General features: G+C 46.4%; 1 protein-coding gene across 1 annotated transcript in view; it reads left to right on the top strand.

The window, feature by feature from the left end:
- LOC147378950 (uncharacterized) overlaps positions 1-26,305 on the top strand; it is a 55,997-nt gene extending 29,692 nt beyond the window's left edge. Inside the window, 10 exon segments of the mRNA XM_086316907.1 lie at positions 5,111-5,200; positions 10,168-10,294; positions 15,602-15,741; positions 16,652-16,854; positions 17,696-17,805; positions 17,976-18,117; positions 23,485-24,639; positions 24,641-24,738; positions 24,741-25,228; positions 26,139-26,305. Coding sequence (XP_086173033.1) covers positions 5,111-5,200; positions 10,168-10,294; positions 15,602-15,741; positions 16,652-16,854; positions 17,696-17,805; positions 17,976-18,117; positions 23,485-24,639; positions 24,641-24,738; positions 24,741-25,228; positions 26,139-26,240 — 2,655 coding nt within the window. The 3' untranslated portion in view covers positions 26,241-26,305.
- Positions 26,306-26,904: the final 599 nt, after the last annotated feature.

Genomic DNA, 26,904 nt, shown 5'->3' on the forward strand with positions numbered 1-26,904 from the left:
CATTATTGTTATATAATCCTAAGGAATGTGGAGAAAGAAAAAAAGTTTGTCCTTTCTTCCTCGTTGAGAATTCCAGACCCCTCTCTCCTTGGGGACCCCTAGACTCCCTATCAACCTGCCTAGGAAATGACTCTCTCAAGAGTACTATTTTTTTTTAATACTTCATACTTTAAAAAACTTAAAAAAAGACCTGCTACAAAAACTGTCAAAATGTTACCATAAATGCTGGACATATGATGGTTGATTACAATGATCACTTTACTTTGTAGTGAATTTGAACTTCTTTGTATCTATACCTTTAACATAGGAATTTTAACCAAAAGTCTCTTGAAATAAGATGCCTAAAGAATAGCTTTAAATTAGTTTGTTTAATTGAAAATTACCAAAATTCTGTATTAATCATGGTTCCCCAGAGAAACAGAACCCGTAGGATGTGTGTGTGTGTGTGTGTGTGAAGAGAGAGAAAGAGAAAGATTTTAAGAAATTGGTTCATGTGAATGTGGGGTGTAGCAAATCTGAAATTAGCAGGAAGGCTAGAAGCTTATAGACCCAAGCAAAAGTTAATGTTGCAGTCTTCAGTCCAAAGGCTGAAGTCCAAAAATTCTGAAAGCAGAATTTTTTCTTAGGGATCTCAAACTTTTTCCTTTAAGTCCTTTAACTAACTGGATGTGACCCACCCACATTATGGAAGGCAATCCGTGTTACTCAGAGTCCATTTATTTAAATGTTATTCACATCTCAAAGGGGCTTCCCTGATAGCTCAGTTGGTAAAGAATCCACCTGTAATGCAGGAGACCCCAGTTTGATTCCTGGGTCGGGAAGATCCACTGGAGAAGGGATAGGCTACCCACACCAGTATTCTTGGGCTTCCCTGGTGGCTCAGCTGGTAAAGAATCTGCCTGCAATGCGGGAGACCTGAGTTTGATCCCTGGACTGGGAAGATCCCCTGGAGAAGGGAAAGTTTCCACTCCAGTATTCTGGCCTGGAAAATTCCATGGACTACAGTCCATGGGGTCACAAAGAGTCAGACAGGACTGAGCAACTTTCACTTTCACTCTCACATCTCAAAAACGAATACTTTCACAGCAACATCTAGATTAGTATTTGACCAAACTCTTGGGCACCATACCTAGCCAAGTTGATACATAAAAATGAACCATCACAGCTTCATATTTAATAACATTTTCAATGACTGCCAGTAAGAATCAGTTTCAGTTGCTGAAGGAAAAAAACTTGTTTCAGTTGCTGAATAAATATTTGACATTTTTTAGGTGCCCTTTAAGATGTTTGGCATTCAAGAACAAGTCAAATTTAAATAATTCTATTTTTCTAAAAATACACTAGACAAGGAAATGATCAAGTAAGACCAGGCATAAAATATAAAAAATAATAAATGGTAAAAATCTGATGCCATCCAAATAGAATAACTGATGTTTTCTCTTTTTCTTTGGTTGTGTATGGAGAATTGGGACTTCTAGACTGGCAGTGGGAAGAGCTTGGCAGATGGCCCTCTGGCCCCAGTTCAATGTGCCAGAGGCTCTACTCTGGATGCATGCAGCCAGTAAGATAAGGCTCCTTCTTTCCCCAGTTCCCAATCTATGGTTGTGGTTTCACCCTATGAGTGGCAGGCTTCTGTCAGCTCGCATCACCCCAGCTCATTTTGCCAAAGCTCTGTTCCAAGAAAATATGGCCAAAAATCCTGGGCTTCCCTTCCCACATTAAGGCCCCATTTATAGGGTAGAAAGTCTGTCACAGGAATGGCAGACTGAAAATTTCCCCAACTCAGTTCCCTTTTAGTGGGGAGGATCCATACTCAAACGGTCTAGTCAAGATGATCAGAGATTACCATCCTTGCCTAAGACTCATTCATAGAGAAAAGATATAATTCCAGAGAAGTGGCCACCACCCATGGTCCCAGCTCCAGAAAAGGGGCTCTGGAGAGAAATAGGCCATAAGAATAGGGAGTTCTGAAGCTCTCCCTAAAGGGACTAAATTAGTTTGGAACAGAGCTTGGGGAAGTTCAGTATAATGGCACTCTCAAAAATGATGGTAATTTTGATAGTTACCAATTCAGAGGGGTGAAATTGTAGAACACCTAAAGTTTAACAGAGAAAATCAGGTAAACAGACAGCTTAGAAAAAGCCTGGAGTCAGAATAAGCCTCAAAACAGCAAAATCCTGCTCCTGGAAAGGATTCAACTATAACTGGATCACACTCAAGGTTATGCTCAAAACTCTTCAAGCTAGACTTTAGCAATATGTGAACCAAGAACTTCCAGATGTACAAGCTGGGTTTAGAGAAGGCAGAGGAACCAGGAATCAAATTGCCAACGTTTGTTGGATCATAGAGAAAGCAAGGGAATTCCAGAAAAACATCTACTTTTGCTTCAACGACTGTATTAAAAGCTTTGACTGTGTGGGTCACAACAAACTGGAAAATTCTTAGAAAAGAGATAGGGATATCATGGGACCAGATGCCACGATCTTAGTTTTTTAATGTTGAGTTTTAAGCCAGCTTTTTCACTCTCCTCTTTTATTCTCATCAAGAGGCCTTTAGTTCCTCTTCCTTTCTGCCATTAAAGTGGTATTACTTGCATATCTGAGGTTGCTGATATTTCTCCTGGCAATCTTGATTTCAGCTTGTGATTCATCCAGCCCAGGATTTTGCATGATGTACTCTGTATATAAGTTAAATAAGCAGGGTGACAGTATATAATCTTGACGTACTCCTTTCCTAATTTTGAACCAGTCCATTGTTCCACGTCCAGTTCTAACTATTGCTTCTCGACCTCCATACAGGTTTCTCAGGAGACAAGTAAGGTGGTCTCATATACCTATCTCTTGAAGAATTTTCCACAGTTTGTTGTGATCCACACAGTCAAAGGCTTTAGCATTGTCAATGAAGCATACTACTACTACTAAGTCACTTCAGTTGTGTCCAACTCTGTGCAACCCCATAAATGGCAGCCCACCAGGCTCCCCCGTCCCTGGGATTCTCCAGACAAGAACACTGGAGTGGGTTGCCATTTCCATCTCTGCAATGAAGCATAAGTAGACATTTTTCTGAAATTCTCTTGCTTTCTCTATGATCCAAAGAATGTTGGCAATTTGATTCCTGGTTCCTCTGCCTTTTCTAAATCCAGCTTGTATATCTGGAAGTTCTTGGTTCACATACTGTTGAAGCCTAGCTTGAAAGGTTGTAAGCATTACCTTGCTAGCATGTGAAATGAGCGCAATTGTATGGTAGTATGAACATTCTTTGGCATTGCCTTTCTTTGGGATTGGAATGAAAACTGATCTTTTCTAGTCCTGTGGCCACAGCTGAGTTTTCCAAATTTGCTGTCATATTGAGTGCAGCACTGTAAAAGTATCATCTTTTAGGATTTGAAATAGCTGGAATTCCATCACTTCCACTAGCTTTGTTCGTAGTAATGCTTCCTAAGGCCCACTTGACTTCATACTCCAGGATTTTCTGTAATAACTGCTTAATTGTTTGAATTTTTGTTCCACCAATCCATGTGACTAGGAATAGTGGTACATTAAGACATATTTCCACATTGTTTTATTGCCCAAGCAATGGGGGGTGGGATCTAGTGTATCAGTGAATGGAGGGGCTGGGCTTGGTTTGCAAGCTGAAGAGTTCACCCATTTTAACCAGCAGAAAAGCAAAGCTTATGGAACCAGATAAACATACATTGTGAGACCCCCAGGGGGTGCAGTGGTAAAAAATCCTGCATCCAGGGGATGCAGGTTTGATCCATGGGTTGGGAAGATCCCCTAGAGTAGAAAATGGCAACCCACTCCAGTATTCTTGCCTGGGAAATCCCTTGGACAGAGGAGCCTGGCAGGCTACAGTCATGGGGTTGCAGAGAGTCGGATGCTGAGTGACTGAGCATGCAAACTTAGGTTGCGGGGTGGTGGGACCCTGTAGAAGTCCTCTTCCCACTGCTCTTTATTTTCAGTGCAAAGTAGCAAGGCTGAACGTAATGACAGGGAAGGAGGTGTCAGAGATGTGAGGGGAGAGAGAGGGGTGTGAAACAGTCATCTAAGAGAATAGGAGACTGAATTAGACCAAGGAAAATGTAACAGAATGCTTAAGCAGCATCTGGGACCATCTAAGATTCACAGTCGGGAGTGTAATGTGGAAACATCATGCTCAGCTGTGAGGGTGCAGACATGGAGTGAACAGAAGGCTGAATTTAACCAGGTTTAGAACTCACCCAGTTGAGCTCAATGAATCAAGAGAGGAGCACAGAACTGGGGAGTATACACGAAGCAACCATTACAATAATTGATATTAGCATACAGTAAAGGTGTGATAAGGAGCAAGCAGAACATGGCATCCTCCAGCAGGATTACCCTTGTTGTTGTTGTCATCACTGTCATTTACTTGGAAATGCTGGGGGCGGTGGGGGATGGCTTCAAGCCATAGGTACGTGTTTCCTCAACATAAGTATAAAAAACTGTTTCCAACTGAAAGCTTAAAATTAAAACTCATCTCAACCACAACCAAAAAAATGTTTTTCCTGAGGCTTGATGCCTGTTAAGACTCTCCTGGGAAAATGGTTAAAATTTTGTATTCCTGGGGTTTCCAACCGGGTGGCTGCAGGAGGGCTGGGAGGTGATGAGCTCCATTTTTACCCCCGGCCAGGCGAGCCCAGCCACAGCCTCAGTGGATAGAGAGCACTAGTCTGCTCCGTCTCCTGACGAGGGGCGCTGAACCGATCAGTTGCGTCAAGAAGACAGATGAGAAGAGGAAAACAAAAAAATGTGTGTGTATTTGTTTGATTAATTGCGGTTCAGTTTGCAGTGTTCTCAACTGACAGAAGTTGGAATCTGACTCTGCTGTCTCAGACATGCATGTGCGCACGTGTGCACACACACACGCCCACACATATGCACACGCGCGGGCCTTTCCAGCAGAGCCCAAGTGAATGAGGGGTATTTGCACTGAGCAGCCTAGCAGGATAGCTTACAAAGTGACGATTCAGGATGTGCACGACTCCCACACCCAAAGGAAGCTCAGCAGAAGCCCCTCCCAACCTGGGCCTGGCCTCAGGAGCTCCACCCGCCTGCACACTCTGAACCGAGCCCTCTCTGCCTCTTGCCAGGCCCTCGACGGCTTCCTCGTGGCGGTCACGGAAGACGGCTATGTTTTCTATGTCTCTCCCACAGTCCAGGACTACCTGGGGTTCCATCAGGTGAGTGGTTATCTTTCAGTTGAGTAATTAGGGGCGAGGTGGGGCCACGTTACGCTAATGTCTTTGGGGTGACTGTAGGAACCTAGGTTTCAATCCCGCACATACATACTGCATGTCCCCACCTGAGCCTTCCCAAAACACTGGCTTCCTCAACCTGGAGGAAGGTGACCACGCTCTGGGGAAAGGAGAATGACCAGGCATTTTGAAGTCTGTTGGATAGAAGGTGTGGTCACCTGAGTATCTCCTAAGGACCCTGCCACTTCTCCAGTCAGGGGGCTCCAGACCTTAAAACTGTCTCAGGTTCGGAAACTGAGCAAAGGATGATCACTTCTCATGGAGGTGATGGCCCTCAGCCTCCTGGGCCTCCATCCTCACTTCCTTTTATACATGTTAAGCAGCATCGCTGTTGGCTGCCCGTCACTTTTCCCTAAGGACATTGTGCTCTGCAACCATGTCCACAGTCCCAAGGCCCAAGGCACCCCTCTGGCCTTGCTGGTCGTCACTGACTAAAGCCCACTGACTTCTGATCAATAAGTCCTGCCACCTGGCCTCTGGTTCCTTATGGCTCTGTCGTCCCGGTGGATGCTAATGAGCCCAGCCCGGTGCCTTCCTCTCTGCCATCTGTTCTGACCACACAGCACAGTCACCAAGCTTCTCAGGGGTGCTGGGCCCTCCACTAATGCACCTCCGTGGCCTTGGGGAGCACTGGCCCTGGCCTCCCACGGCATGTCACCTCTGGACTTGTTTCCCTCAGCCTTTTTTGTCCCTTCCTCTGCCTCCTGCCTGGAGAAGGAAATAGCAACCCACTCCAGTATTCTCGCCTGGAAAATCCCATGGACAGAGGAGCCTGGTGAGCCACAGTCCACAGGGTCACAAAGAGTCAGACATGACTGAGCACGCACTGCCCTCTGCCACCTCACTGGCCATTGGCTTTTTCCAGCTTCTAAGAGCCCGCCTACCCCCAACAATAAGTTCATCCCATTTCTTGGGGTCCTTGCCAGGGTGTGAAATTCTGTGTTCTGAGAATTCTGATCTGACCACTGGGAGAAAGGCGGTAAGCCTATGGAGCGGCTCCAAGGAAGTGTCTCAAGGCCAAAGGCCAGCCCTGGAGGCCCAGCTGCCCCTTGGAGGAGCCCTGTCTCCCAGGACACATTTGCCTCAGAGCCACTGCCCCATGGACTTCAGTGAACAGAGGCCTGAGGGCCCGTGGGAGCCCTGAGGGTTGTCTCCACAACCCCACTGAAGGAAGACATTCCATGCCTCACAGACCCGTTCTGCAGCCTGAAAACCCACCTGGCTAATGCCTTACTCACCAGGCGCAAGTGAGGGGCTTGATAAATGCCATGGCAACAAACGGTTTTCTGAAAACCAGGCAGCAAAAGGACTCAGGACCCCACTCTTCACCGCAGCACATTCCCACACAGGGCGCAGCCTGCCCACTAGCGCATCTGGGACCACCCACCCCCTACTTGTGATGAAAAGACACGAGAATTTTTAGTCTTTTCACTTTTCCTTTTGAAAAAGTGTCAATCAGTTCCAGTCTGTGGCGGCTGCTTCTCAGCTGAAACTCTGAGGAGTTTTATTCGGCAAAACAGAACTGAGACCCTGAGCTCAGCACACCGACACCATCCACGTGCAACTTCCCGACACACGTGTCCTCACTGAGGACAAGCATGATTGGGGAAGGTGGAGGAACAGGGACTCTATAAAATAAAGGGCTTCCAAAGGAAAGAAAAAAACCAAACCTGAGTAAAGCCCTTGATCTCAGAGAAACCCCTCGCTTGGTGCAGGGAATGTTGAGGGTGGAGCGGGGCCTTGCTGAGAGGCCTTCCTCCTCAGAGCCTGCAGGAGCAGAGGGCAGATGGCAGGACGAGTGAGAGCCGCAGGTAGGCAGGAGGGCAGTCAGGAGGGGAGGGCGGGGGGAGGGAGGAGTGGCCCCTGCCTCTGTGCACAGCCCCCCAACACCAGTGCTGGGTTTTCTAGAGGAAGGAGCACAAGCGTTTGTGGGGGCTGTGCTTTCCTGGGGCCCATTCACTCCTCCAGGCTCTGTTCTGTTCTGCCCTGAAGTCTCTGAAGCCTCCCTTGGTCTCAGCCCCAGGCTGCCATCGGTCAAGATCTCATAAACCTCTGTCTCCATTAACCCCCCTCAGGCCTTCCTTGTAACCTGGGGTCTTCCCCCACCTGAGTTTCCCCTCTGCCAGCCTGGAGGCCGTTTGGCCAGGCCCTTCCTTGTCTCTGTCCTTTCAGAGATTAGACTAGATCTTTGTAATATTTGTCACCATAACCACATACTGGGTGGAGATGCTCCTGCAAAGCTGTTTTCACAGAGTTTCGTGGCAGACAGCAGTTACATACAAGCAGCTGCTGGCAATCATGCTGTGTAGGCAGTGGGAGTGCAGGAGGAGAAGGAAAAAGTGTGTAATTTATTTCAGATAGAAGTTGGCGGTGGCAAAGAGACAGACACAACTTAGCAACTGAACGGCAACAACAAAGGGTACAGAGACGCACTAAATTTTAATCAAACCTATTTTATTTTCAAGGACTACATAAGACTTCCCAAGGCAAACTGGCTTGGAGACGAACATTCTCTTTATGTGTAAAATACTTCCAAAATCTGTATGGAGACAGGATACTTTAATTCTGTTTCATGTTCAAGTCACCATACCAGTTCAGTTCAGTCACTCAGTCATATCTGACTCTTTGCAACCCCATGGACTGCAGCAAGCCAGGCTTTCCTGTCCATCACCAACAGCCAGAGCTTGTTCAAACTCGTGTCCATCGAGTCAGTGATGCCATCCAACCATTTCATCCTCTGTCATCCCCTTCTCTTCCTGCCTTCAATCTTGCCTAGCATCAGGGTCTTTTCCAATGAGTCAGTTCTTCACATCAGGTGGCCAAAGTATTGGAGTTTCAGCTTCAGCATCAGTCCTTCCAATCAATATTCAGGACTGATTTCCTTTAGGATTGACTGGTTGGATCTCCTTGCAGTCCAAGGGACTCTCAAGAGTCTTCTCCAACACCACAGATCAAAAACATCAATTCTTCTGCGCTCAGCTTTCTTTATAGTCCACCTCTCACATCCATACATGACTACTGGAAAAACCATAGCCTTGACTAGATGGACCTTTGTTGGTAAAGTAATGTCTCTGCTTTTGAATATGCTGTCTAGGTTGGTCATAACTTTTCTTCTAAGGAGTAAGCGTCTTTTAATTTCATGGCTGCAGTCACCATCTGCAGTGATTTTGGAGCCCCCCAAAATAAAGTCTTTCACTGTTTTCATTATTTCCCCATCTATTTGCCATGAAGTGATGGGACTGGATGCCATGATCTTAGTTTTTTAATGTTGAGTGAACTTTTTCACTCTCTTCTTTCACTTTCATCAAGAGGCTCTTCAGTTCTTTTTCACTTTCTGCCATAAGGTGGTGTCATCTACATATCTGAGGTTATTAATATTTCTCCTGGCAATTTTGATTTCAGCTTGTGCTTCATCCAGTCCAGCATTTTTCATGAGGTACTCTGCATATAAGTTAAATAAGCAGGGTAACAATATATAGTCTTGATGTACTCCTTTCCTGATTTGGAACCAGTCTGTTGTTCCATGTCTGGTTCTAACTGTTGCTTCTTGACCATTTCTTTTGAGATTAGATTGGCATTTATATCCTCTCATCTCCTCTTGATGAAAATGGAAGTGGAGATTGAAAAAGTTGGCTTAAAGCTCAACATTCAGAAAACGAAGATCACGGCATCCGGTCCCATCACTTCATGGGAAACAGATGGGGAAACAGTGGAAACAGTGTCAGACTTTATTTTTTTGGGCTCCAAAATCACTGCAGATGGTGACTGCAGCCATGAAATTAAAAGACGCTTACTCCTTGGAAGGAAAGTTATGACCAACCTAGATAGCATATTCAAAAGCAGAGACATTACTTTGCCAACAAAGGTTTGTCTAGTCAAGGCTATGGTTTTTCCTGTGGTCATGTATGGATGTGAGAGTTGGACCGTGAAGAAGGCTGAGCGCCGAAGAATTGATGCTTTTGAACTGTGGTGTTGGAGAAGACTCTTGAGAGTCCCTTGGACTGCAAGGAGATCCAACCAGTCCATTCTGAAGGAGATCAGCCCTGGGATTTCTTTGGAAGGAATGAAGCTAAAGCTGAAACTCCAGTACTTTGGCCACCTCATACGAAGAGTTGACTCATTGGAAAAGACTCTGATGCTGGGAGGGATTTGGGGCAAGAGGAGAAGGGGACGACAGAGGATGAGATGGCTGGATGGCATCACTGACTCGATGGATGTGAGTCGGAGTGAACTCCGGGAGTTGGTGATGGACAGGGAGGCCTGGCATGCTGCAATTCATGGGATCGCAAAGAGTCGGACACGACTGAGCGACTGATCTGATCTGATCTGATCTCCTTTAATAAGTGATGGAACAAACTTGGATCTCCCTGGAAATGAAATTTTTGTTCAAATTCAGTTGGATTTGGTCATCCAGAAGAGCTGGCTTCCAGGAAAGCTCAGCGTTCTACTTCAGCAGAGCTTCAGGCCAGCTCTCAGTGCTGTTTCAGTGGCTTCTGCAGGTGCTCCACCTCAGGCATCCCCCTGCTGCTGGTTTGTGACTCATCTCCTTGCCAATCACTCCTTCCCACTGACCCCAGGAAGTGCCACCCTTCCAAGACACAATACAAGGTTGTCCTCCAACACCATGGGTGATGTTTTCTGGATCTGGGGACAGCAGCAGCCTAGGAAGATTCTGATCTTCAAGATCAGAAGAGGGACAAGGGTTAGGGTGAGGGAGCACATGGCCAGCCACCAGCTCAAGAAGGGGCATGGGCAGGTGAGGCAAGGAGGACTAGGAGGATGTCAGAGGGGCTGGCATGGCTCAGGGACATGGAAAGCGAATAGGTCACTCCTAGTCTCAGGAAGGCAGGAAGCAGCCCCAGGAGGGTGACGGGGATTCTTGGTCTTTGCAGTCAGACGTCATCTATCAGAGCGTGTTTGAGCTGATCCACAAGGAGGACAGAGCCACATTCCAGAGCCAGTTCCTCTGGCCTCCAGACACCACTCCCATCAGCAGAGCACAGCAGCAGGACACCCACTGTAAGTTACCACAGCTCAGGAGAAGGGCTAGAACCTGAAACCAACCCTGTCTATGTTTCAGTAGTCCCTGATGAAGAAATAGGACCAGGAGTTTAGACTTTCTCAGCTTACAGTACTGATCACGTACCCACTAAGCCTCAGGTACATGAGGGATGGAGGGGGGGATAGGGCCAGGATCTTCATGGGAATCAGGTAGAGTGCTGGCACAGGACTCTGCATCCTCTACACCTTCTCACACCTGTGGCCTCATCTAATCCTCCGAGTGACTAGAAAACATGCACGGGGCATGACCTTCTGTTGTCTTTACACCAGGAGGATGCAGGAAGGGATATCCTGCTGTTTGGTTCCCCTGTGTATCCCCAAGGCCTAGAATAGTGCCTGAGACAGTAGCACTCAGTAAGGGTTAGTCCCTTAAACAAATGAATGTATGGATGAGACTGAGGTCTGCCCAGATGGATCCAACTGTGAGTGCCAAGACTCATGCTGAAGTGAACATTCTGCTGCCCAGGGAGGTGCATCCCTGAACAATGATTGAGCTGGTGGGGGGGCTCATATCTGTGCCTGGCCACATGTCATACTGCTGACTGACGGGATACCACAGGGAAAAGGCAACACTGTTGTTCACAAGTCAATGCCATTTTGTAAATCCAGATACAGGTCCACTCTCCAAGGATTTAGAGCACATTTAATGCATTCACCCAGCACTCAAGACTCTTCTGTTTTGTTGTGAAGTGTGGCCAGAAAAGAATGAAATATTCAAAAGACAGATGTTTCACTCGGGAAAAGAATGAAGTCATGCGCCAGTGTTTGCACAGTACTAATGATTTCCTTTTTGCAGTAGACAGCCTAAAATACTAAACAGGAATGAACTTACAAGTATGGTTGTACAACCTTGCGACATGCAGCTTTGTTTCAATTCGGCTTTGGCTGCTCTGATCCCAGTCCTGCTCTTGTTGAAGCCGCCTCCACCGAAGACAGTCCACACAGACTCTATCTCCAGAACAGAAAGTCAGCTTAAGTCCAGGGACTAAAGTCACTTGATGAAATACATCTTTTTTTTTTTTTCTCTCCCATCAGATTATCAGCTGCTTGAAGGGAGGAATCTTGTCCTCAGTACTGAGCTTCATGGCTCTGTGTGGGCTCCTTCTGTGCCTCTACTTCTGTCCATTCTGACTGGCAAGGGTCACAAGGACAAGGAACAAAGATCTGAAGTTCAGACTTTTATATATTTCCTGATACTGCCAAGCTTAAATTATGCCCTTAACAATGAATACTCTGAAAGTTTGCATATAACTTCATACTTTAAATTTTCTTTTAATCCTTTACATACTTGCAGCAGAAACTGCTACTTACATACTTGTAGCAGAAACCATACAATGGTCTCAGTTCAGTCGCTCAGTCATGTCTGACTCTGTAACCCCATGGACTGCAGCATGCCAGGCTTCCCTGTCCAGCATTCTACCCATGTCTATAAATATATGCGTGGCAATATTCTTCAAAATAAAGATAAAGGACTTTGCTGATGGTCCAGTGATTAAGAATCTGACTGGCAGTGCGGGGGACACAAATTCGATCCCTGGTCTGAAAGATCCCATATGCCCAGAGGCAACTAAGCCCATGCACCCTAGAGCCTGTGCCCCCCAACAAGGGAGTAGCCCCTGCTCACCACAACTAGAGAAAGCCCATGTGCAGCAAGAGATCCAAGTCATCCAAAATTAAATTTAAAAACAAAATGCGATAGTACTTTAATAAAGTGAAACTGAAAGTCGCTCAGTTGTGTCTGACTCTGTGACCCCATGGACTATACAGTCTATGGAATTCTCCAGGCCAGAATACTGGAGTGGGTAGCTGTTCCCTTCTCCAGGGGATCTTCCTAACCCAGGGATCGAACCTAGGTCTCCTGCAGTGCAGGCAGATTTTTTGTCAGCTGAGCCACCAGGGAAGCCCTTAGTTTAATAACAGTATTATATATATGCCAGATAAATGCCTGAAGACCGCACTCCTAAACCAAATTCAAGTGGATGTATGCTTTATACACGTGTGTATATTAGGGGCATACCATGTACTAGGGCTTCCCAGGTGGCTCAGTGGTAAACAATCCACCTGCCAATGCAGGAGACGTGGGTTCGATCCCTGGGTCAGGAAGATCTTCTGGAGATAAAAGTAGCAACCCACTCCAGTATTCTTGTGTGGGAAATCCCATGGACAGAGGAGCCTGGTGGGCTACAGTCGCAAAAAGAGTTGGACACGCCTTAGCGACTAAAACACCACCATGTGCTAGGCACTGGACTAGGGGCTTTATCAAATGAGATTAAGAAAGAACAGTAGTAAAATTTATCAGATCACACTCTGATTAAGCCTTTCCCTTGATTCTTCCCATTGAACATTTAAGTTGCTAGAATATTGCTAAACTATTCTTACTCTTCTGCAGAATTTAAGTCTAGATAAATCAATTTTCATGTGACATAGGGAAAACTAGTATTACCAGTGTAAATATAATCTGACTTGTCAGGTTAAGAATTACAGAAAAATAGAACAGACTTGGAGTTTTCATCCTTGACTTCCTAATGAAGCATAGATGGTTCTTAGATGGATTTTTAACCTCAAGAGTATCCTCTTATTACCCTTTGAGAAGACTTGCTTGAAAACTCCTGGGATAGGAAAGAGATGAGGCTGAACTAGCCCCCACCAAAAAAGTTGAAAAGCAGAAAGTGCTTTTTCCTAGTAGATTACATGATCATGTCACTTTTCTGTGCACAGCATTTTCTTTTCCTTACAAGTGGCAGTAACTGACATTCACTGCAGAAAATAAGAATGAGAAAAATGTTCATTTCTACTCCATTTGGTTCATCCTTTCATTCAACTAATGTGTTCTGAGTGCCCATTACGTGCCAGGCTATGTTCCAGGCATTAGGCATAAAGCAGTGAGCAAAAGAGACAAAGTTCCTCTTCCAGTGGAGCCTAAATTTAATGAATAGCATGTACCATTTCTGGTGGGATATAGTGTCAAGAAGAAACTAAAATTAAGTAAGGAGAGACCAAAGTTATCAGGTGGGCATGCTGCCATTTAAAGAGGCATGGATAAATGGGAGTGAGCAGTGGAGGTGAAACAGCAGCAGAGGTGCAATGGCCCTGAGGCAGAAGTGCACTCAGCATAGCTGAGCAATGGCAAGGAGGCCACAGAGAGAGCCAAGGGGAGAACAGGAGACGGAGGAGCAGACAGTGCGGGGAGCGAGCTCCGCCTCTGGCAAAGGTCATGAGGAAGGAGGCTTGGCATACGCAAAGGCGGGATCAAGCCTCAGGAGTCTCCCTGGAAATTCTCGAGCAATCTACCCCCAAAACCAGAGTCTGCCTACTTTCTGCTTTGTGCTTTCACCTACACCTCTGACTTTACGGGGGGCTGTCCCCCACGACCTCTCTGAAAAAAGAGTTAGCTTACAGCTCCAGTTAATAATTCCTGGGTGTGACAGTGTTTAACCTACAAACTCCTTTGGAAATCCTCTAGCCTGCCTGAATAGGTTTTTCCGGCCACATGTGATTGTTCAGAGCCTCCCAACTGTGAGAGGCAGGAGATGTTCTAAACTGTCTAAACACAGATTCTTTTGAGTAGTTAAAAGATTGATTAGAAATTGTATTGGTGAAGGGATTTTCACTTGTTGGGCCAATGTTTGCTGCTAAGTTTCCATATCCCTTACCTGCTGTGTCCCTGGCAGTGTATTGATTAATATAGTTGGTGTAAGTAGTAGCTTTAATGTTTGTAACCTGGGACCCTTGAGTTAATTCTTTTTCTTGTTATAGCCCACCACACCTTTGCTCTGTAGGAATGCAACTTTATCTAATGCTTTTTGGAGGCTGGCGCCTGACTTGAGAATAATCACCTTTAGAGAAAAAGGCCTCCGGGCCAGAAGATGATGCAAATCACCTAAACTTTTGCATATGATATGTTTGCAGGAAGAAAGCCTGGCTTACTGCATGACTCTACCCCTTCCCCCATTATCCTCTATGCATAACTTAAGGTATAAAAACTACTTTGGAAAATAAAGTGCGGGCCTTGTTCACCGAAACTTGGTCTCACCATGTCGTTCTTTCTCTTACCTTCTGGCTGAATTATTCAGCCTCTTTTCTCCACTGAATTTCCTCACTGAGCTATCTTATTTCAGCCTCTTTTCTCCACTGAATTTCTTCACTGAGCTATCCTCATTCTATTACTCTTTATATCCTTAATTAACGTTTAATTAAGCAGTTGTTTCCTGATCCTCGCCGACGCCGTCCCCGCTTCGAATACCCTGGATCAGCCGGGGCTGGTCCCCGGCAAGACAGACCATGCAGGCCACTCTAGACCTTGAGGTAAGAAGTCAGCACAGAGTTCTGAGCAGAGAAGTGACGTGATCTGACCTATTGTGCTGAGTAGAGGGCAGACCATAGTGGGCAAGAGTGGAAGCAGGGACACCAGTTAGAAGGCTGAGGCAAAGTTAAAACAGGGAAAAAATGATGAGCATAGCAGCCAGCTTACGTAGAGGTTACAACATGCCAGGCATTATTCCAAGTGCTTTATATACATAAATGTGTTTAATTCTCATTACAACCTTGTTAAGTCAGATAAGAAAACTAAGGCCCACAGAGAGGTTAAATAACTCTCCCAGGGTCACACAACAGGTGAAGCTTCAGTCTTCATGCTCTTGACCACCAAGGTTTTTCCCCAGCTGATAAGGGGGAGATGTATCCCCAGACAATGACTGCCCGGCACAGTAAAAGTGGAAGTGGTGAGAAATAGTTGTTTCCAAGGTATATTTCAACAGTAGAGCCAATAAGGTTGCTGGATATATATGTTATGTGCTTCCTTGGAGGTTCAGACGGTAAAGAATCTGCCTGCAATGCAGGAGCCCCCGGTTTGATCCCTAGGTCAGGAAGATCCCGTGGAGAAGGAAATGACAACCCACTCCAGTATTCTTGCCTGGAGAATTCTATGAGCAGAGGAGCCTGGCGGGCTACAGTCCATGGGATTACAAAGAGTCGGGCACAACTGAGTGACTAATACTTAGGTGCATCATCCCATTTTTATCTTGATTCTCGTGACAACGTAAGGCAGGTAAGCCTGCAGGAGTGTGAGGATCATCTGATGAGAGAAAGCCAGCCTGAGTGGCTGATCAAGGTCAGTCTACTGGGGAAGAGGAAGCTTCACTTGGCCACAGAGCTTGTGACTCCCCATTGTCTCCACCCACCAGCTTCTTCCAAGACTACAGATGTCTCAGCTCTGTGATAGTGACTTTTCTGATGAAGACTCTTCATTTGTCTCTGTCTTCCCAGCTCTACCTAGGAAAAAGTTTTGTCCACTCGGTGGCACCTCCAGTGACAGCCTGCAGCATCTGTCCTTGGAGGAACCCTCTTACCTTGAGAGAAACTTTGTCTGTCGGTTCCGCTGCCTGCTGGACAATTCTGGGTTTCTGGTAATCACACTGTACTTAAAGTGTCAGGAACTTCTTAAACGGATGCATGGCTCTGTTTGGATGGAAGGGTTGGGCCAGGCTTCCTCACCATCCCAGGAAGGCCTTCTGGCCTTCAGCTCACTATGATTTCAGAGGGTCAGACTGTTTAAGATATAGTTGTCTTTTGAAACTTCCTCTGCCTAGTTAAGACTTGGGATATATTTGCTTGAGATTTACACTTGTTACCTCTGGTAGGGCTTCCCAGGTGGCACTAGTGGTAAAGAACCCACCTGCCAATGCAAGAGACGTAGGTTTGATCCCTGGGTCGGGAAGATCCCCTGGAGGAGGGAACAGCAATCCACTCCAGCATTCTTGCCTGGAGAATCCCACAGACAGAGGAGTCTAGCAGGCTACAGTCCATAGGGTCGCAGAGTTGGGCACGACTGAAGTGACTTAGCACACACGCACGTTACCTCTAATACAGCCCAAAGTGGGGAATCCCAGGTAAACTCAGGATATTAACATCCACCTTCTTCACCATCACCAAAATATGCTATAAGCTAACACCGCCTACCAACTCCTGGAACTGAATATCCTCTCACAGCTCAATTAACTATATACTCTGCAGCTCTGTTCTTTTTTTTTTAAAGAGACTGCATGAGTCAGGGCACTGAGGGAGGACAGAGAAGCCATGAAAAATGATCAGGGCCTGATAAGCAGAACAGAAGAATGAGGAGGCTCCAAAACTGAGCATGCCTGTGCTCTGTGGAAAGGGGAGGAAGGAGGAAGCGATCCTGCCTGTTCAACCCCAAGGACACTGGACACTCTGAGTTCCAGAGGGGGAATTTATGTCCACTGTTTTAGCTACTTAACATTCTCTTCTCCCTGCTCATTCATTATGTTTGGGGGGGTGGGGGTCTTCTTTTTCTAGGAGTTGAATTTCCATGGCCATCTTAAATTCCTCCCTGGGAAGAACAATAGCTCAGAAGATGGCATCCCCATATCTCCTCAACTCACCCTGTTTGCTGTGGCAACACCTCGCCAGCCATTGACCATCCTGGAGCTCCAAAACAAAGATGTATTTTTCCAAACAAAACACAAATTGGACTTCACACCTATAGCCTGTGATTCCAGGTACATCCCTGTGACCAGAAATCGTGACTCAGAGACCTGAGAGTGCTTCGACTAGCTAAGGCCAAAATCCTAGGTCTAGAACCAAAGAAAAGGCAAGAACAATTGTCCAGTCCTGTCCAAATGGGTTCCGCAAAGTGAGTCGGTAGGAAATATGGTGTTTGTAGGGGCAATGCAGCAGATTTTCCACACAGGAATATGGCGTTTGCGTCAGAGTGATGCACACAGCAAATCCTGGACAATCCCTCAGAGACTTCCAGAAACAGATCATAGTGAAACTCCTAGAGGTCCCACCATGAAATCTAATTAACTAGGTTTGACGCAAATGTTCCCAGATTTATTTGACTGTTGATCTTTCTTGGGTAAACATCAATCAACAGGTTTCAGTACCAATGCCTCTTAGAACAAGTTCTAGAAAGCACTGGTTTAAGAACAGGTGACCCAATATATCCTTGGTACTATGACTTGCAAATTTTAGGGGAGTCACAGAGCCCTCGGATGAAAGTTGTGGAACTTGGCAAAAAGTCCGCTGATTCTCCTATATGAATAATTTTAGATCCAGCGAAGTAAACAAACATAGGCTTAAAACAGTTTTGGAATACCTGTGTGGCACAAGGCTCTAAGAGGGCACCACAACCTTTTCAGTGTGGAAGCTGCTTACAGGTCCTGCCCCAGCCCTGCTGTGGGACAGCTGCCCCCTCTGAACCCAGAGTGTCCTTGGCATTGAGTCCAGGGTGAGATCCTCTGGGCGAACACAGGTCTTGCTTCAGAGGACCGGGTAGGGCAGTGAATGTTCCTTTCCACTTCGAGACCGGGAGGTCAGGCTGTGGCGTCTCTTCTGCAGAGGCAAGGTGGTCCTGGGCTACACCGACAGCGAACTCTGCAGACAGGGATCCGGCTACCAGTTCATCCACGCGGCCGACGCCATGTACTGCGCCGAGAATCACGCACGCAGTGAGTTTTGGAGGCACCCCCAGTCCACCCCGGGCCGGGCAAGCTGGAGGTTCCACACGTCTCCGGAGCTCCCGGCCGCCCACTGTCCCTCGCGCGGGGTGGGTTCCCAGGGTCCCGGGGTGGGCAGGGTGTGGCCCGGCTCCACAGCGAGCGTGCCTCTCTCTCTGCAGTGATGCGAACAGGTGAGAGTGGGCTCACGGTGTTCCGGCTGCTCACCAAGCGGGCCGGCTGGCTGTGGGTGCAGTCCAATGCCCACTTGGTGTTCCGCGGCGGCCAACCCGATTGCATCGTTGCGCGACAGCGGGCCCTGACGTAAGTGAGAGGCCCGTAGTAAACGAGGCCCAGATATTAGAGAAAGCAGGACACGAGAGTAAGTTAAGACCTAGATGTAGCGGAGGACTCTGTAGTAAGGAGAGCCAAAAGTGAGGACCCTGCTGGAATTGAGGGCCGTGCGCCCTGTGAGCTGGGCTCTTTCTCCTGCAGTGAGTCCAGCCACCTCTGAGGTGCTCCACATCCTGCAGCTTTTCTCCAGCTGTTGGACTTTGGACAAGAGGCTAGCATGGCCCTCAGTTTCTCCAAGTCTAGAGTAGATAGAGTACTCCACTGGGAGTGGTCGTGGGGGTGAATGCATAGGAACCAGCGGGGGTTGGGATGCAGGCTGGTGGAGTCTGGGAAGCAGAGTCTGGCACGACAACTCGTGCATGGCTTTGGGCGCCTCTCCATTGAGCAGTAAATCCAAGCATGTACACGGACACTTTTCCCCTGAAGGAGCCCCACAGAGGGCCTTCTCTGCGTCTGCTCCCCCAGGTGGGCTTTCTCCACGTCTTCCTTGATCACCACTTCTCACCCTCATGTCTCTTCAGGCCGGTACCAAAATGGCTGCTCACATTGAGACCCTGAATACTAGTTCCAAAGAATTCTTGGAATCTATTTGCCCAGAATTCAGTTTCATATAGAATCTGCCATCAACGATACTGAAAGGATGTTACTGTGCTCCATTGCACTGTGCAGAAAGCTACTTGCCTGTCCTCAGAGATGCTGTTCCTTCAACCTGCTTTCTCCACTCCCTGTTTCCCTGCTCCTGTGAATCTGTGATGCGTGGCTTTGCGGGGAGGAGGGGAGTCAAAGGCTCTTCAGTGGGGCAGGCTGAGCACAAGACCAGGACACTTCCCGAGTAACACAGCATCTGCCCCCTCACTTCCAGAAGACCAGGGTTTCACGTTTAATCCTCCATGCCCACCTCTTTGTTGATCCACAACATACTTTGTAATGTGCATACAAATAAGAGTCTAGTTTCGTTTTTGTTTTTATGTTGCTAGCATGTCAGGCAATAGAAAGTTCTCTTCCAACTTGTGAATCTGCATGGCCGGATCCCATTTGGGTCTGTGACATATTTGTATAAAATGGATGGTCGAGATGCAAAATGTAGGGAATGATGAAAGAGCCCAAATAAGTTATCTGGCCCAGGTCTCATTAGCACTGTATTCTGGATCAGAGATCCAGTAATGCCAAAATATGCCACATATAACAAACTTTTCGGCCCCTGAACATGCAGCCTCACTGAGTAATATTTAGATCATTGGGAAATTCAAGATGTGTCCAACAACTTGGATTCTGAGCCTGATTCCACCCTGGCCTCAGAAGAGCACTTAGTAAATGTGCCTCAATTTGCTGCCTTGCAAAAATAAGAGGGTCTTAGTGCGCATTTTCTATGACTCGTATCAGCTATGTTGTTCTTTGGATTCACTAAGCAAGAAGTTCAGGAACCAGCAGTTCGTTTAGTAATGTTTGTTTCACTAAGTGTGTAAGGCTTGTTCTTTGTAGAAAGTGAAAACCATTGCAAAGTGATATAAAAATCAGCTGTCATCCTACTAAGGGAAAATTGTCAGTATGTTGGTACATTTCCTTCTGGTATATTTGGCACATATTTAAATTTCATACTTGAAATTATATCCTATATATAGTTTTATGTCCTGATTTTTCCACATAATAATAAATTAAAAGCAATTTCTCATATCAGAAGTATCCATAATTATCTTGATAACTACATAATATATGAATACATTATGGCCCTTCATTAAATATTAAAATTTGGAAGAGTTTTTCATTATTATGGAGATAGTGTGGTGAAATATCTGTATATAAATATCTGGTTGCTAGTCTGACTTCCTTAGAACGAGTCTCAAGAGTAGAATTTTTAGGTCAAAGTGTTTAAACATTTCAAAGGCTCTTGATAATATTGTCAAATTGCTTTTCAAAAAGGTTGTACCAAATTATTCTCTGGCCAGGCTTAATGCTACACCAGTTTTACCAAAGAGTTGTCCTAGAATCAGGTAGACAGAGCAATGAAGAGGCAGGGTGGCAAGAAACAGATCTGGATGGACATATGGAAAATGAAGTACCATTCGGGCTCCCCAGGTGGCACTATTGGTAAAGAACCTGCCTGGGAATGCAGGAGACTTAAGAGACTGCGGGTTCGATCCCTGGGTCAGGAAGATCCCCAGGAGAAGGGCACAGCCACCTACTCCAGTATTTTTGCCTGGAGAATTCTATAGACAGAGGAACATGGTGGGCTACAGTCCATGGGGTCACAAAGAGTTGGACACAAAGTATAGTTAAAGAGGCATTTTAAATCCACAAGGACAGAACAAAGTAGTGAGTTTGTAGGAACAGATTAGCCTTTTGGAGGATGGGGAAAATGAAATCTCTACCTCACACTGTTTACAGTGAGAATTTACTCAGTTTTGATTCTGTTTTTGTTTAAATTTCCTGAAACAGTTTTGCTGCTGGTAATGGTAAAGTTGCTCTTTTTGCATCAACCTTCCCATAAGTAAAACTACAGCAACATCTATAACTGAAACTTCTGGACAAAATGTTAAAAACAATAATAACCATTAACCATAGTCATGGAGAATCAGTGATTGAAAGAAGGGAATGACAGAGTGAGTTTCCTGGGTTACACTGCTTTCAGTCTAGAGAAGATTGCACTTGGGCTGGACAGCTAAAAACTCGAATAGGAAACTTATGGTCTTAATGACACTAAAACCAGACAGCAAAGACAATAGTAATTGCAGCAGCATCAAATGAAGAAATAAAAACTTTCTATTTTTAAAAATTTCTTTCCATTAGAAAGAGAACCAGAAAGGAGGAGCCCTCAAATTCTGTGGATAAACTCAGTTCAAATCTCTGCTGACCCCTGAACCATGCATGTGTAGGTTAGAATTCAAGCTGCCGACTTTAAGGCCAAAAGAACTGAAGAAAGATCTCAGCTGTCAGCCATGACACAGGAAACAGAGTTCACGTTTTCAGTGTAGCCAAGTTAAGTAAAACAAAAATATCCCTGATCTTTGGAAGAACATAAAATAATCCGTATCTACAATATGTTTTCACAATGTCCATATAAAACCCAAAATTGCTTATCGTTTGGTTAAGAATGAAGTCCAAAATTACTCGATATATGAAGAAACAGGAAAGAAAGTCTCAAAAGTAATAGAGATCAACCCTAAGATGACTCAGATGTTAGATAAGAATTTCATAGCAACTTTATGCTTGTGGACACAAAGGAAAATATGCTTATGATGAGTGAAAAAATAAGAATCTCAGCAGAAGACTAGAAACTGTAAAAAACAGAAAAGTTTGAATAGTGTCTATAGTAAAAGTTCAGATGACAGGAGAATTTGTGAACTTGAAGCTAGATTGATAGAATTATCCAATCTGAGTAACAAAAAGAAAAAAATGATTGAAAAAATATATAATCAGTCTCAGAGATCTGTGCAACAATGCCAAATGGTCTAACATATGGTTAAATCAAATCTCTGAAAAGTAACAGAGAGAATGGGCAGAAAAAAATATATATGTATATATAATTTTCATTTGAGTATTTATAATGTGCATATATACATATATTAGAAGAAATAATAATCAGAAACCTCCCAATTTTGTGAAAGCTTTAACTTTACAGATTCAAGAACTTCAGTGAATTCCAAGCAGTATAAATACAAAGAAAACCACAATAAGGCATATTCTGGTGAGACTGTTGCACACTAAAGATCAAGGGAAAACTTTGAAAGCAACCTAAGATAAGGGGCACATTAAATATGGGGAACAGTGATTTAAATTACTGTGGACTTCTCACCAGAAACAATGGTAATCAGAAGATATTAGAACAATATCTTTAAAGTTGACATTTTTTAAAATGTCAACTCTGAATGTTATGACCAGTAAATATACCCTTTAAGAATGGTAGCTAGTAAAGGTATTTTCCTTTAAAAAAAAAAAAAAAAAAGCTAAGAATTTATTACCAGAAATGCTGAAGGAAAGGTGTCAGACTGAAGGGAAATGGTACCTACCAAAGCCTTGAAGCTGAAAAAGGAATGGAGAGAACAGGAGATAGTAAACATGTGAATAAACATAAAATTATTTCTCTCTTTTTTTCAAAATACATGTGACTGCTTAAAGTCAAAAACATAGCATGAAATTTTTTACATGTGGATATAATATAGATGACAACTTAGCATGAAAGAGGCGTGTTGAGAGCACATGAACTACACAGTTGCAGGGTGCATATATTTTATGTAAGGTGGCACAAGATTAATTATAAGTAGACATCAAAATGTTAAGGGTGTATATTGTAATTCCTAGAGCAACCATGAAACGTATAAGGCAAAAGATACAGCAAAAAATCCAGTGTACTCCAAAAAAATTCATGTGCCTATGCAGAAAAGCCATGAACAAAGAAACAACTTCCCCCCCAAAAAGAGGGTACAAACAGAAAGCAAACAGCAATATAGAAGACCCAAATTAGGCCTGTCAGTAAATCTATTAAATGTTAATGGATAAAACACTGCAATTAAAAGACAAAGATTGTCAGAATGGGCAAAACAGCAGCACTGAACTGTATGTCTTCTACAAGACACACATTTTAAAATAATGACATGAATACATTAGAAATAATCAGATGTTTAAAAAAAAAAAGATATGTAATGCAAACAATAAGCACCAGAAAGCCAGAGTGACTGTAATAATATCTGACAAAGTAGAGTTAAAGACAAAGGGCATGAGCAGAGATCTTTAGATAAGTACTAACTTCTCTAAAGATCCCTCCAGCCTGTGCCCACGCCATGCTGGTCAGCTTCTGTGAAAGACACTCTATTTTAGCTGGATCAGTTTTCTTTTGTGGGACTCCAAACCAAATGTGAGATTCCACGTGGAGTCAGGCTACTGAAGGAAGGCTGTCCTTGCTGAGCGTAGTGTTCCATGACAGTTGGGGCAGCCTTCGAGCAGACATGAACCATGAATCTCTTGGAAAGGGAGAAAAAGGGAAATTTTTCCCTGGTGAGAAAAGTTGTATGTATGCATTTGTGTAATGCTTTATTCTTTTCAAAGTAAACTTGACGTTTAGGGAATTCTACATGGATTTCTAGAACATTCATTCCAGAAATGAGCAGTTTCCTCTGAGACCACATGTATTTCAGAATCCAAAACTATACTCCAAAAAATACAAGAAAGAAGCAAATTCAGTGTTAGGGCTGCTTCCTTGGGTGTAAAAACTGGAACAGAGGATACCCTGCCTCTTGTTCATCTGTTTGGTTGCTTAGCCACTGCTGCCTTCTGGCCAGGGCCCCCTTTCTCATTCGTACACTGATTCCCCAATTCGGTCTTGTGTTTTCTTAACCACAGGGATGTAGAGGGGGAGGATCACCTGCGTAAGCGAGCCCTGCAGGGGCCATTCACCTTTACCACAGGGGAGGCCATCCTGTACGAGAGCAGCCTCCCCGGCCCCCTGACTGCCCTCCCAGCCAGGAAGAGGACCAGGGCAACGAAGGGCCCCCCCACTGACCAGAGCCCTGTGTGCACAGGCTCTCTCCTTGGAGCTACGAGGCAGCAAGATGAATCTGAGTACTTGTCCTGCCTGGCCCCAACCTCTCAAGGCTCAGCTTTGGAGAGGTGGGGGTCTCATGACAAATGTGAGGACAACCAGGAGAAAGAGGAGGAGAAGGGAGACCGCTCCCTGCTGACCCTCATCGAGCGCCTGCTGGAGAAGGACGTGGAAGAACAGCTCGACCTCTGCTCCACCCTACAGCATCTGGGTGTCACGGACCTTGACCAGAGTCTGTGGGGAAAGAACCTTCTGAGGGCAGACTCAGACACTGCAGGGTCTCAGACCTGCTGCCTGCTGCCTCCCAGCCAGGAAAGGGGCCCCCACAGCCAGGAGGAGGCACTTTCTCATGGCAATGTGGGCTCGCCCCTACCAGCCAGCACAACTGCTCCACAGACCCCAAAGCCCCGGTCTTCTCTGGACGCAGGCCAGCCAGCCATGGCGGTAACTCCACCTCAGAACAGAGGCGCAGCGCCTAGCTACGTTCACGCGCACACCCAGCATTGTCTCACCTCCAGCTCCACACTCCAGAGCCCTCCATGGTGGCAGCCTTGGCACAGCCAGGTGGCCCCTTTCGGTCTGGGAATGTTCGAGAAACCAACACCATTTGACCTTGTCTCACTGCCTGAGGCCTCCAGCCTGAGCCAGTCAGCCCAGCTGTTCCAGTCAAACTGCGCACTTTCACTCCCTTTAGGACAAAATGTCCCTGGACACCTGGCTCAACCAGGCCTTGGGAGTCTGGATTTTTGCAAAGAATCCTTTCCCTGGACACCGTCACAGAGTAGTCAGTGCCAGGGGCCCCTGAATGCCTCAGACACCACATCTTTTGCCAATCCATGTGGCACCCATTCCTTGGACAGCATTTGGGATTCTCGTGTCCAGGGCCAGCCAGTAGTGGTCCCTGTGGAAGTGGGGACAGAGCAGGGAGCAGGAGAGGCCCAGCCTGACCCCTCAGCCCCTGTGGTCTACCACAGCTGACCCTTGCCTTCGGTGGCGAGGGCCAGCCAGTGGCATTCCTCCCAGATTGTGCACGCGTCAGCCCCTAGTGGCACATGGGCACTTGGTCCACCACAGGATACACCTGGGAGTCAGGAGCAGCCACCCCATTTCCTGGCAGGGAGCCAGCTCTCAGGGCACCCTGCCTATCCTCCCCAGGCACTTCTGCACAGACCCTTGGCTCCCCAGGGCTCTTACAGGGCAGACCTAGGCCCGGGCACCAGGCAGCATCAGTGGGTGCAAATGGGGCTGCAGACCCAGGAACACTGCGGGCAAGTGAGAGAAGGAGCACCAGGTGCCCAGCACCTGGGCGGCCACCTGAAAGATGCCCGTCCCCAGGCCCTGCAGCTAAGCCCTTTCCTGTCCTTGGACAGCAGCCCCCCAGGCACAGGAAGAAGCCAAGGCAACAGCCCGGCTGAGCCCACAAGGCAGAGCAGGGACAGACTGGCCATCCCAGCACCGAGTGCTGCGGGCCGACACGAGATGCAGTCCAGGCCAGCCCCGCCTCCCTGCCCTCCTGATCCAGCCTGCCCACCCCCTCCATGCAGAGCAGCCACAGCCTCCAGTCCCAGGTAGGTATTGCATTCGGAGCCCCAGGGACCTGCGGGCAAATCTGGACAGCAGGGGAGGTGACTGGGCTGGCCAAGTGGGGCCTGGGCACAGGGCTGCTGTGAGGCTCCAGTGCAGGGACACATGAAGGGACATTGCAAACATAAGCAATCACTGTCCGTGTTGGTCAGTGAGGCATGTGGTGGCAGGAACAGCTGGACCCCTGGAAAACCCTGATGATAAGCCTGAGCCGTCCAGCTGCCTTCTCTTCCCTCCATGGTGTCTCCTGAACCATCAGTGAGCCCAGCTTTGGACACCCAGAGCTTGAGTTGATCGTGAGTATTTTGAATTCAGTGCCCACTTTTGCTCTGCTCTCACCTCCTGGCACCACTTCCTGTGCCCACAAGAGGTTACCACAGGAGCACTGCTCACTTACCTAATGCTCCACACACTCTGATCGTCACATAACTGTCACTTAACACCCTTAAACGCAGCTTTGGGTGCAAGTCACACTGTGTGACCTTTCTGCCTCCCACAGGGGAGCGAGTACTCAGGTTTTCCGTGATACGATGATGCCCTCGGGGCTAAGGTTGCCCTGTGGAGCTGCACTTGGTGCTCCCTCACCCCACTACCCCCCACTCTCTTCTGGGTTTTCTGCCCCCTTTTTCACGTCACACAGCCAGCCCTCACTTCTGCAGCTCTCAGGCTCCTGTGTCTCAGGGGCCCTGTGCTCACACCCCTTTCCCTCTGTCATAGGTTAGAAAGTCAGAAGACCAAATTTGTTAGACTTACATCGAAACCAAAGCAGATTCCTAATTAAAGCCTCAAATTTGCATCTTTTATAAGCAAGTGTCAATTTTAGTTACTTGGACTAACCCTCATCTTATGTAATTTTGTTCTAACTTAATAGTCCCCATTTTCCTAACAGCCGTGTCATCAGAACAAAGCACACAGCATCACGGCCCTTAGGGCTCCAGGCCCAAAAGGAAGCACGTTTTCCTCCAAATTCTGACTTAGAGGGACAGCATCATGCTTTGTACCCAGTGTCTGTGGATGTGATTGGGGGCCTTAACTGCTGACATTTTCCCTGGAATTGAAGTATCTTAAAGTTTCATCTCTTGGTGAATATCTGACTTTTTTCTATGTGTATAAATACACATATCTGAAAGCTTATTCTCTGGATCCCAAAGATATTTTTTTTCCTTCATTTTATTTTGTGCACTTCATACTAAAAAAGTATACAGAATTATCTTCTTTAATGTCCAAATCACAAAAAATGTTAACAGGAAAGGGACATAGTGAGGATCCAACCTCCCAGACCAGTCCCAACATTTGCCTGAAAGGGTCCCCAAGCCCTGAGGTTTGGCAGCCGTATTTCTAGGCTCAAGGCTGAGGCTCAGCACCAGATAGCCTATCTGTGACCAGGGCCATCCAGTTGCGTGGTTCCTACAGCACGGGGACACGCTGATGGCCTCTAAGAAAAAGGGATGTGTGGCCCATGAAAGGGCTCAGCTGTTCCCCAGGGTCATGCACAGGAGTTGTAGCCCTCCTGGGGGACAGGCTTGGGGACACTGTGGACAGGGGATCCAGGCAGGGGTACAGCCTCCTTGGGGGCCTCTCTCTCACAGCAGAGCAAGAGAGGAGAAGTCGGCAAGGCTCAGGCTACTCCTGCTTGT

This window comes from Bos grunniens, chromosome 1 (assembly GCF_055505025.1).
Source record: "Bos grunniens cultivar Pamir isolate PY7600 chromosome 1, Bosgru_T2T1.0, whole genome shotgun sequence".
NCBI classification, from domain to species: Eukaryota; Metazoa; Chordata; class Mammalia; order Artiodactyla; family Bovidae; genus Bos; species Bos grunniens.